The following is an 11,230-nucleotide window of genomic DNA, read 5'->3' as shown; positions in this document are numbered from 1 at the left end:
GGCCGCAGTAATCGCTCCATCATTGCCAGGTGTTCTATGTCGTCATCGGGTTGGAGGGAAGTCAAGAGTGACGTTTTTCATTCCTTGTTCAAAGGAAGTTACCAAGAAGCACACACCAGCCTGACTTCATTTTTTACTGTATCCTGCAAACAATAACCTGAACATGATCAAGGGAAAAAGAGAGGCTCGAGTTCTCTGTTTCCTGAAAGAAGTCACAAGCTCCCGCTCCAGCTCCCGGGGCGGCTCCAGCTCCCGGGGCGTCTCCCTCTGCACCCCTCCCCCGTGCGGGCGCCGCGGCGCAGGCGCGGGGCGGGGCGCTCCCATGATCCGGCGCTGGCGGCTGCCGTGGGCTGTGGGGGGCGCGGGGATGAGCCTGCGTGCCGGGCGCTGCCGGCCCGGGCCGCCCTGGCTGCGGCTGCCCGCGGTGCCGGGCGCGGAGCAGCCCCGCGCTAACGAGCTGCTGCTGCTTCCGCCGCCACCGCCACCCGGCCCCGGCGGAGCCCCGCAGCACCATGTGCTGTACTTCCCGGGAGACGTGCAGGTACGGCGGGGCTGAGCGGGGATGGGCAATCGCTAACGAGTCCCCGCGGTGCGGGTGGCGCCGGGAGCGGAGCGCTGAGCCCGAGCCGGGACCCGAGTGGACGAGCAGGGCGATGGCAGCTCGGCCAGGGTCAGCCGTGGTGCGGCCGGAGGGACCGGGGGATCCGCCCTGAGCTCGCTCTGGTGAGGCTGCAGCGCCCATCCTGGGCCCCTCGTGAGGCTCAGCAAGCCCAGGGGCGAGGTCCTACACCTGGGTCGGGACACTCTGGTTCCTGCGATGGGGTGACCACATCAACGGACACAGGAAAAGCAATGGATGTGATCTGTGTGGAATTCTGTGAAGCCTTGGACACGGTCGTCCCCACCAACATCCTTCTCTCTAAACTGGAGAGAGATGGATTTGATGGGTGTAAGGAATTGGTCGGATGGTCACACCCAGTAAGTTATGGTCAAGGGCTTGCCGTCCGGATGGAGATCCGAGGGGTCCGTCCTGAGACTCCTGCTGTTTAATATCTTCATCAGTGAAAGAGACAGTGAGATCGAGGGCACCCTCAGCAAGTCTGCAGATGACACCAAGCCGAGTGCTGCAGCTGTTACACCAGAAGGATGGCAAGTCATCCCGAGGGACCCCGAGAGGCTGGAGAAGTGGGACTATGTGAACCTCATGAGGCTCAACAGGTCCAAGGGCAAGGTCCTACAGCTGGGTCGGGACAGTCTGCTGTTTCACTGCAGGCTGGGGATGATGTGATTGAGAGCAGCCCTGCGGAGAAGGACTTGGGGGTGCTGATTGACGAGAAGCTCTCGCAGCCCAGAAGGCCAACCGTGTCCTGGGCTGCATCAAAAGCAGCGTGGCCAGCAAGTCCAGGGAAGGGATTCTGCCCCTTTACTCCTGTCTTGTGAGACCCCACCCAGAGTACTCTGTCCAGTTCTGGAATCTCCAACACGAGAAGGATATGGAACTGTTAGAGCGGGTCCGCCATGAAGGTGATGCAAGGGCTGGAGCACCTCTGCTCTAAGGACAGGCTGAGAGAATTGGGCTTATTCAGCCTGGAGAAGAGAAGGCTCCGGGGAGAGCTTATAGTGGCCTTAGAGTACCTGAAGGGGGCCTGCAAGAAAGCTGGGGAGGGACTTTTTAGAAGAGCTTGAAGTGATAGGATGAGTAAATTGGAAAGATTTAGGTTGGACATTAGGAAGAAGCTCTTCCTTATGAGGGTGGTGAGGCACTGGCCCAGGTTGCCCAGGAAAGTTGTGGATGCCCCATCCCTGGAGGTGTTAAAGGTCAGGCTGGACGGGGCTTTGAGCAACCTAATCCAGTGGGACATGTCTCTGCCTGTGGCAGGGGGTTAGAACTGAATGGGCTTTAAGGTCCCTTCCAACCCAAACCATTCTATGATTTGTGGCAGCAAAAGTGCTCTCTGAAACAGTATCGAAGAGTGTCTGCAGCAAGAGGCTGGTAAAGCCTAAAGATGGGAAGTTCTCCCAGTAGGCTCAGCTCTGTGCAGCTGTGCGCACACCCCAGCATTCCCCCACCAGTGTTCCATGGGTGCCGAGGCATGCTCAGCCCTTCCTGAGGGAGGGATGCCTTGTCTCCTGAGAGGAGACACTCTAAAGTGCTGTCCCTCAGTGTGGTCATCTCTGTGACATTATGTTCTTCTATTAGTCCCCTGATCCCAGAAGCCATTCCTTCCCAAAAGCAGGGGTAGTACCTTCTTGTTCTGGGAAAAGGCTTTCCTGTTCTGTGAGGTAAAGATGCAAAACTTGATGTATATTAATTTTAAGGATTGGAATGGCCTCAGGAAGCCTCTTTGATTACCACTGCTGAGTATGGCTTTATTATACCTTAATAAAATAAGCTAGTTAGTATTCTCTGCTGTGATGAATTCAGAGGTGAGGATCATTCATGACTTGGGGGTTAATATTTTTCCATCTGTGCCCCATGTGGATTTGAACAAGGGAAATAAAGTCTCCCTACAGCTGAATGAGAGGGATTTATTTTTTCTATAAAAAATAGACTTAAAACTTTGCAGTAAGTTTTCTGTTGTTTTTCTTTCATAAGACAATTGCTGTTTCTGCAGATGGAGATGATACAGTAAAGTTACGTATTCTGTGTCATACTAAGTTAAATAATGCTTTGGTCTTCCCTTTGAGTCAAGTTAACAAAAATTATTAGTACTTCCATGTGGTTTTTTAAGTTGTATTACTTATTGTATTTTATTATTATATTATTATAAATACTTATTGTATTTATTGTATTTATTATTGGTTTTGGTATTAAAAATATGGTGTGGTAAAATTAAAGTAGAATAAGTAAATTTAAATGTGCCAGTTTCTTTAATGTATTCCTTGTTCTGGAAGCCTAGCAAGCGAGCATCTCTCATGCATGTTTCTCTGTTAGTTACAGTACTTTCTTAGGAATATAAGTGCACTAGAGTGAGATGAAATATTTTCACAATGTAGTAATGTGTCTTTTCTAATTTTTCAGAACTACCATGACATCATGTCTTGCCACCCAGAAAACTTCCAGTGGGAGCAGTGGAGTTTTGAAAATGTTGCTACCATACTTGCTCGTCGGTTCCCTAATAGCTTTATTTGGGTTGTAAAGTGTTCTCGAATGCACCTGCACAAATTCAGTTGTTATGACAACTTTGTGGCGAGCAACATGTTTGGAGCACCAGAGCACAGCACTGACTTTGGAGCTTTCAGGCATCTCCATGCATTGCTTGTTAATGCATTCAGACTCTCTCAGAATATTCTGCTGTCCCAGAAAAGTGTGCATGGTGTCAGCAAGGATGCAAAAATAGCTGCTTGTAAATCACAGCCACAGTCTGTTCCTACAACAAATGGCTGCTCATCCACAAAAAGAGAGAGAGATTGTGAATGCTCTAATAATTCTGCTATGAACTTTGTTGTACCGTCTGCTGTAGATGCAGTGTCGTTTACTTTGATTGGCTTCAGTAAAGGCTGTGTGGTTCTGAACCAGCTGCTTTATGAGCTGAAGGAAGCTAAAAAAGATAAGAATATGGATGCATTCTTAAAAAACATAAAAGCAATGTACTGGTTGGATGGTGGTCACTCAGGAGGAAGCAATACTTGGGTTACTTACCCTGAAGTGCTGAAAGAACTTGCACAGACAGGAATTGAAGTTCATGCTCACGTTACACCATACCAAGTGTTTGACACAATGAGGTCATGGATTGGGAGAGAGCATGAAAAATTTGTACAGATACTGGAAGAATTTGGTGTGGAAATAAATGATCAACTCCATTTTGCTGATGACATTCCCTCCTTAGATAACCATTTCAGAGTTCATGAAGTGTTTTGAGACTGTATATGTCTGAACAGGACCTTCATTGTAAAAGCACTTTTGACGCCATACATGTTTTCATCTAGATTGACAACTTAGAGCAGATGCTTTCTGAAGAGAAGACTTAATCAGTCCTGCGTTGCTGATAGACATTATATATAAATTTCAGTAGGTTAAAAAGGAGGATTGGGACCCCATGCCTACAACATGTTGTTGTTTGATTCCTGGAAAAAAAGTGTAATAAAGAACTGTCCTATATATGTTTTTGAGTTAAATGTGAACGTTTACTCTCAAACTGTTGGCAAGATTTTTAGTCCTGGATGTCTAATGTCACGTACTGCCTTTGAAGTGAGTTTAAAGGACTCGAGGCTTTCACATGCTTGCATCCTTCAATTTATTAGCTTCCAGGGCTAAAAGCTTTGGTCTTTGTCTGTAGCAGATGTAGCGTAAAGTTTTTGGCTGAAGGAAAATTATGATTGTTGGAACAATCTTAGTTGTATATTTTGGTTAAAATTGCTTTAGTTAGTTAGTTGTATCTTCCAGTTTTGTAACATTTCTGCTGTTGATTCAAGTTGCAAATACTTACCTTTGGAATGCTTGTGCCAATCCATTTTTCTTCCTTATGTGCGCCTTCCTTTTTCTTTCACTTTGAAGTTTCATTAATTCATTGCATAGTATCTGCTAGCGAATAGCCCTTTCACCTGGAGCCTTGAAAATTTTGATGTAGCTGTTTTAAGTGACCAAGAATGTTGATGAGGGTGTAGCTTATTACTGTTTCAACATACCTTGCCATTGCTTTGACTAACTTCTGTAAGGACCAGCAGTAGTATTTGTATTTTCAAGTCAAGAGGTGTCTTTACCCCTGCCTTGGACTGATGAGGTTTTTCTTGATAATTGCTGCATTGATGTTGATCTAAATCGAGCCATAAGTATGTAACGTATTACAAGTTTCATAAAACTTTTTAGACTATTTTGACCATAGCTGTTTCAAAATGCTTCAATTTGTAGAACTATTATCTTAGTTAAATGTATTGCAGTAGTTGCTTCAAGACCCACACAAAAACTTATTTTCAGAGCCTATTTTTTCTACAGAAGAAAAACCCCTCTAATTAAATACAAAGCTGGAGAAATCAGATACAAAAGATGTAACTTAGTTCGGGCCCCAACCCTGAATGTTCTTCAGAAAGCATTACTGAAAGATGGACAAACGAGGGTATTAGTGGAAATTTTCACTGTAATTAACTTTTTGGTTTATCTACAAATTAATCTTAGAATCAGTTGTCCAGACAAGTGCAGCTATTAACAATGAACCAGTAGCTTAAAACAGTTTTGGATTTCCTGGAAGTACAGGAATACAAAAGCAGTTTAGCAAAAAGACTGTGAAGATTACACAAGCACATGTGGCTCAGTTCTCAAAAAAGGTGTTCTATTCAGCTTTGTTCCTGTGTTTGATGTCTTAGCAACATCTTACCGCTGCTTCTTGCTTCCCGTGACTCCTGCACTGTGGCAGGAAAGTCCTGTGCCATCTTTCTTCTATTGGCATCGTTAAAATTTGCAAGGTTCACTGGACACAGTATTTTCAGACCTCTTACAGAGTTCATGCATGTTAGTGACCACTGAAGAATGAGCGAAGTGTGTTAAGCTCTTCAGAAAATGTTCTTAATGCTAAAAATATTAAGGGTAGTAGGATTATGCCTGTAGCGTGCACCTTACAATGGGAATGTGAATGCTGCTGATAATAATAATTAGACTAATGTACTTAGTTGATAAGAAGGGGAAATAATCTATTTTAGTTGATGGAGAAAAGCAGAACATGTGAACTAATCTAACATTTTATGAAAGAATCTAAAATCTAATTCCATCAGCTTTTTCCTAAAACTCTTTCTTGGAGAGAACTTGCTTTTGTGTTCCAAGGATGGCCGTTTCCATTTTTGGTCCTGTTGATAACACTTGCACCACATGCGAAGACTTTTTTTTACGTAAAGGAAATAAGGGTTATGTATCAATTTTAATAGAAGGCCTATGAATTGCTTGAAATGTCTTTGATTATCCCGTTATAAAAAAAAATCATGAAAAACCTCAGACACCCCACTGATCTTGCTCCCTCTCACTTCAGTTTCAGACTGACTAGACTAACTTGAGTATGCTAAGACTTGCCCTGTCCAATAACAGCACAGATCACAGACCGTCTTCTAAACAATTCTGTGCCACACAAACCAGGAGGAGTAGGTTGTTGCAGGCTTTTGGAAACTGCTATTAAAATATTGACATTGTCTTCAGAAGTTTCTGGATGGCTGTTCTATTAAAATATTAACCTGTTTCATGGGGGCTGCTTACAATATCCGTTAAATAAAATAGGCTCAAGTATTGCTGCATTAATCTGAGGAATAAGCACTTTGTTCTAAAACTAATCCTGTTTTGAGACTTCATGTTGTGGAGGGGAAACTGACTGGTTTTAATTCTCTAAACAGTTGTAGTATTCTGTTGGAATGTGCCTCTGTCATTCACTACAATGCATGCTAAAAATAAATTTTGGAAGCAGTGCAGAAAATAAGCTGTTTCTAATGGGTGAAACCACTTTGATGTGAATATAAAACCATTAAAAAAGGAATGCGCAGTTAAGTTTTGTGGATTTAGTTCTAAAAGAGTCTTTTATTCAACATTTCTTCAAGGCAGGCTTTGTATTTGTGTAGTCAGCATCTGTACTTCTAAACCAGCTTACCAGTATCTTGTGCACACGGAAAACTGGCAAAAAATGGCACATAGTTTGTATATGCCTGTTTTTATGTTAACAATAAAGGCAGCTTTTCATAAGCTTAGATATAAATGCCTAAAGTGAAATGATATTCATGATTACTCACAATGGTTAGTCAAGACACTGCTGGTTTTGAATGGAGTGAGCAACATTACACAGTCCTTAGTACAACTTGATGTGTGATAGCTGGTCTTCTTGCTATTACATGCTTGTTTCTTGTTCAAATGACAAGACATTCTTCAGATTTTGAAAAATGCAAAAATGTTTTATACTGTGCCTTTAAAACAGGGCTTGATTCTGTGAAATGGTCCAAATTCTATGTGACATCTTAAATATTAGAATCTTTGGTAACCTTCGTCCTATCTAGGACGAATTTAATCACATCTCTGTAAGTGCTGCTGCATAAATCAGTATTGACTGCTCATTTTGGAAGGTGATGGAGAGTCCAAGTCTTAACATGTTGCAAAGGAACAATATTTTTCTGTCCTGCTATTGATAGCATCCTGCTGCCTCCCTTGTGGTAGCACAAGCACTTCACGGTGAGCTGTTCTATCTTACTAAATTAACATTATTGCTGATAACTGAGATAACTGACAGGAGTCCTCTCTATCTAAAGAGTCATAGAAATTATTTTAAGTAAGGCTGCAAAGTCAGTTCAGGAGTTACAATGTTACAAATGTGGATAGTCTAGATAAAAGTGCATGATCATGTGCTCAGGTTTTCCCAACAGGTTCTTTCTGAGCTATTTGCTAGAAGAAAATGTCACCTGGTTTTTCTTCCTTCTCATGGAGATTTTTACAATGCTGTCTTTCCTAAACTAACAGGTACGTTGCAAATAAAAATAATATTTGTGGTCTGAAAATTGAAGCACTGAGGTTAAATATACATATATACACCTACCCATTTACCTTGAATGCTTATATTAAATTATATGGAGTCTTATATATTAATAGAAAAGTTAAAGAACAACAAAAATTTTGGAATGTGTGTGCTCTGAGAGAGCTGCATTTTTAGGTACGTCAGTGCGTAATAGAATCTACAAACATGAATTATCTGTCTGGTGTCCCTGTGCAGTCCAAAAGCAAAGGCAGATGTTACTTCTTCACAACCTTTTTAATCTTACATTGAAAGCTCATTTCATTTTTTATAGGCGGTAGGTTAAAGGAAAAAAAGTTTACTTCTGATGCTCATAACCTAATGAAAATTTATGTGCATTTGAATATTGCTGATGGAGACTCTAAGACCAAGGTTGGCTTTCTGTTGGTCTTACTGATCTCTTATCTCTGTTCAGATGCAAAGTGACTGTTTTTAACTCAAAGTAACATGACTAATGAAGCAAGTAGCCCAAGATCGTAGGACACCTGTGTGGCAGAGAAAGGCACTGCTTCTAGTGCCAGACAAACTGTTCCTGACTAAATTCATTCTATCAGTGTTAACACCATATTTCGGTGCTCCTGCTGACAAAAAAAAACCACTTGCACAGGATTAGCAGTTCCAGATCGCCATGGAAACCATGGAGAAATGATTCAGGCAGTCCTTTTGCATTTAGTGTATTGTGGGTTATAAAGCAGTGATGCCTTTAGCTTTGTTTCCTGTTGTTAAAGCTTCTTTAGATGTTTCCAAGTGACTCAAGAAGTGCTGAATTCTACTTAAGCAAATGACCAGAAAAGCATCTGGTAGAACTAAAGTGAAAAATAAATTCTCTTTTTTCTTCATGTGTATAAACATCTCATGTACTTGAAAAGGAGCAGGATGTCCTTACTTCAAGGTTCAGAACAAATTTTCCTTCTTTTACAAGCTTTCAGAGAGCTCTTCCAGTCACGATTGCTAATTTCCTTTGTTAAACTTGGCACTTCAGAGCTGAGTTGTTTCTAAAGAAAGCACTGGTGTGAGACAGAGAATGGTCAAGAGACAGACCAATGCTGATGTGCACAACCAGGCTCTCTACATCTCCCACACAAGAGTTTACCCCCTGAAAAATACTCCTAAAGCTGAGTGTCAGATAATGATATTGCATCCCTTATAGGCTCTCTGCTCAGCTCTTCTTTCTCGTTCCACATCAGGAGAAATTTTGTGTGATGGAAGTTTTAAGCAATTCATGTACTGCTTGACAGCTGAAATGTAAATTTTTTCACAGCAAAAATCGTCCATTACTGTGATCTGCATTATTATTGCAAGCAATAGCTTCTGAGCATTTCTGTACGAACACAGCACTGAGCCTGCAGCTGTGTGTTTTATGTGGTTGTGCAGTTCTTTTAATGTTTTCAATGTTTTTAATGTTTTCTCTTCTTTAAAATGTTGACGAGGGAGAGATCGGAACAATTAGAAGGAAAGTAATTCTGCTCTTGTCATTCTCAGGAATGGCCATTTCAAAGATACCATTGCTCTCAGAAACTACCACAAACAGAGCAAGCTCAGAATTTATCCCTGTTCCTAGAGTCTGACCCAAACCAAAATAGGAAATCTTCACATGCATGCTCAGCACAACCTGAATTCTAAGTTTCATCTGTCCTTCTAGTAACACTGGAATCTTTGGTTATTGAATGATAATAACTTAGAAAGAATCCCTTGTAAAAGTTACTGTCTCAGAATGTGCATCTTCAACACCTGTGTTGTCTGCACAGAAACATCTAAATGTCCTGGATTTGGGAAAAAAGGCTTTGGCCAGAGGAAAAAAGAATCAAGTGTATACAGGAATTGTTTTGAAGCTGTGAAGTAGTGTATATGGGGATCACACCGTATCTGATATAACCTCTACTGTGCTAAGATCATCCTCATCCTCAGCTCAGTTAGTAGTCTTGTTGTGGGTCTAAGCATGAATGAGGCAAATAGGTTCATCCTGCATATTTAAAAGGGACCATGAATGTATTTCTGATTCTTCATGATCAAGTAAAACCCTTTCATGTTAGGCATTTAAATGGACGCTTGTATTAAGAACCCAGTCCCTGTGTAACTCCTGGAGAGAAACATGCCCTTAAGTCAGGTAAATCAAATCTCCTGCATGTAGATGACAGGAAGATTTTTAGTGACCAGTTTAGTAGTTTGATAAGAGATTACTTTTACATCATTTTTTTTTTCTTTCATGCTTTCCACAGCAAGGCCATTAAGAAAACTGTATAAAGCAATTATCTTCTGAAATGATTTGTCATCTTTTATATTTCTTATTACCAAGAATAACTAATTCTTTCGAGGTGTTGATTCACAATGAATTTACATTTTAAAAGCCTCTAGAGTAATTCAAGGTTTGATGCAGGCCAAGTTTAAACTGCTGATATTATTATGATTTCAGAAACTGTCTGTATTTAAGCATCTTAACTCACTTTTCAGTCCTGGGCAGTCTGCGTCACCTGACTCCTCTGTTGAATAAGCTGCTTGAGGTGGCTCTTTTGAATGCTTAAGATGATCAGTGTTTATTTTTCTAATAACTTCTACCACAACTTCACCTGTTTTATTGTAGCACAATCCCAGTTTGCTTCAGCCCTCTAAAGGACAAACTTCCACACAATGTCAGTGGCTCTGATTCTTTGTGTTATTTCAGTAATGTTTTTTTTAAGTGTGGCTACGTGTATTCTCCAGCTACCTTAGCTGGAAGTTGTGCCTTTGCTGCTTTCACTGTTCATCCATCACTTTATTGCCTGTTTCACTTTGTGTAGCACAGTGGTTAGAAAGCACCAAGTATTTCTTTTATTAAATGCAGTAACTTTGAGATTTTTATCACTAGTCATGTTATGCGGAAATTAAAAAAATACTTTTTTAAAAAAAGTGCTTGGATTCTTCCTTTACAGCATTTCAGTACAACTGTTTTATACATGTTATTAAATAAGGAATTGATGAAAATCAATCTTCAAAGTGAAGAAAGGGTGGCACTGACAGAACAGTTACTGCACTGATCTTTCCACTGATCTACATAGAATAGTTTCTGTTGTTCTTTCTTGACTATGCTCTTACCTCACAGCTGGTGGGGGTTACTGATAGTCTTGGACAAGCGAAAACCAAAGGAGTCATAAGGAGGGGAAAAAATCCAACCCACTATCGTTGCAGAGATTCTCATAGGACACTGGAAGAGAAGCATGAACAGGGCTGGGTCATCCCCCAGCAGATTAGGGTGAAATAACCACATTTGCTGACATAAAAATAAAAGAAAGGCTTCATTTTAAAGTTGGTAGTGTGAAGAGGAAACAGGTTGCACTTGCTCTAGCACTTGGCTCACATTTAATTCAGCGTGGCCCTCTCTTCCCAGCCAGATCCACCCTTTATATTCTAAACTTCATAATAGCCTAAACAAGTGAACTGTTGCAGCTTTCCTGCTGAGCTACCTCAGCACCAATAACCGCAACTGGGGGTTGCACTTCGTCCAAGGTATTTAGGTTAATAGCCTCCCTTACAAAAAACAGAACTGAGAGATATTCAAAACGGCATTCTGGATACTTATGGCTTGACAGGTCATATTTATGCTTCTTACATATATACTACGAAATAAGCATTATTGAAAATCAGCACCCCCATTCGGTGGCACAGAATTAAATGCATTTGGCCCACAGGGTTTTTCTCCTTTTACTTTCTCCTCTCTCCAAGAGCCCCACATGTCTCCCACCTTTCCTCTGGAGCACAGCAGGTGCTTCTTGCAGGCT

General features: G+C 41.5%; 1 protein-coding gene across 1 annotated transcript; it reads left to right on the top strand.

Moving 5' to 3' along the window:
* The first annotated feature begins 294 nt into the window (after positions 1-294).
* On the top strand, positions 295-9,866 carry C6H2orf69 (chromosome 6 C2orf69 homolog). The gene is made up of 2 exons (XM_054070484.1): positions 295-541; positions 3,023-9,866. Exons 1-2 carry the CDS (start codon positions 323-325, stop codon positions 3,860-3,862), a joined length of 1,059 nt encoding a protein of 352 aa, XP_053926459.1. The 5' UTR covers positions 295-322; the 3' UTR covers positions 3,863-9,866.
* Positions 9,867-11,230: the final 1,364 nt, after the last annotated feature.

Source organism: Cuculus canorus, chromosome 6 (genome assembly GCF_017976375.1).
Source record: "Cuculus canorus isolate bCucCan1 chromosome 6, bCucCan1.pri, whole genome shotgun sequence".
In the NCBI taxonomy this organism is placed as follows: Eukaryota; Metazoa; Chordata; class Aves; order Cuculiformes; family Cuculidae; genus Cuculus; species Cuculus canorus.
The sequence above is the reverse complement of the archived record's forward strand: the minus strand, read 5'-3'. Positions and strand labels throughout refer to the sequence as shown.

Coding starts and splice junctions, on each gene's coding strand:
- C6H2orf69 (XM_054070484.1), top strand. CDS start 323: ATGATCCGGCGCTGGCGGCTGCCGTGGGCTGTGGGGGGCGCGGGGATG. Junction 542..3,022: donor ACTTCCCGGGAGACGTGCAG/GTACGGCGGGGC, acceptor CTAATTTTTCAG/AACTACCATGACATCATGTC.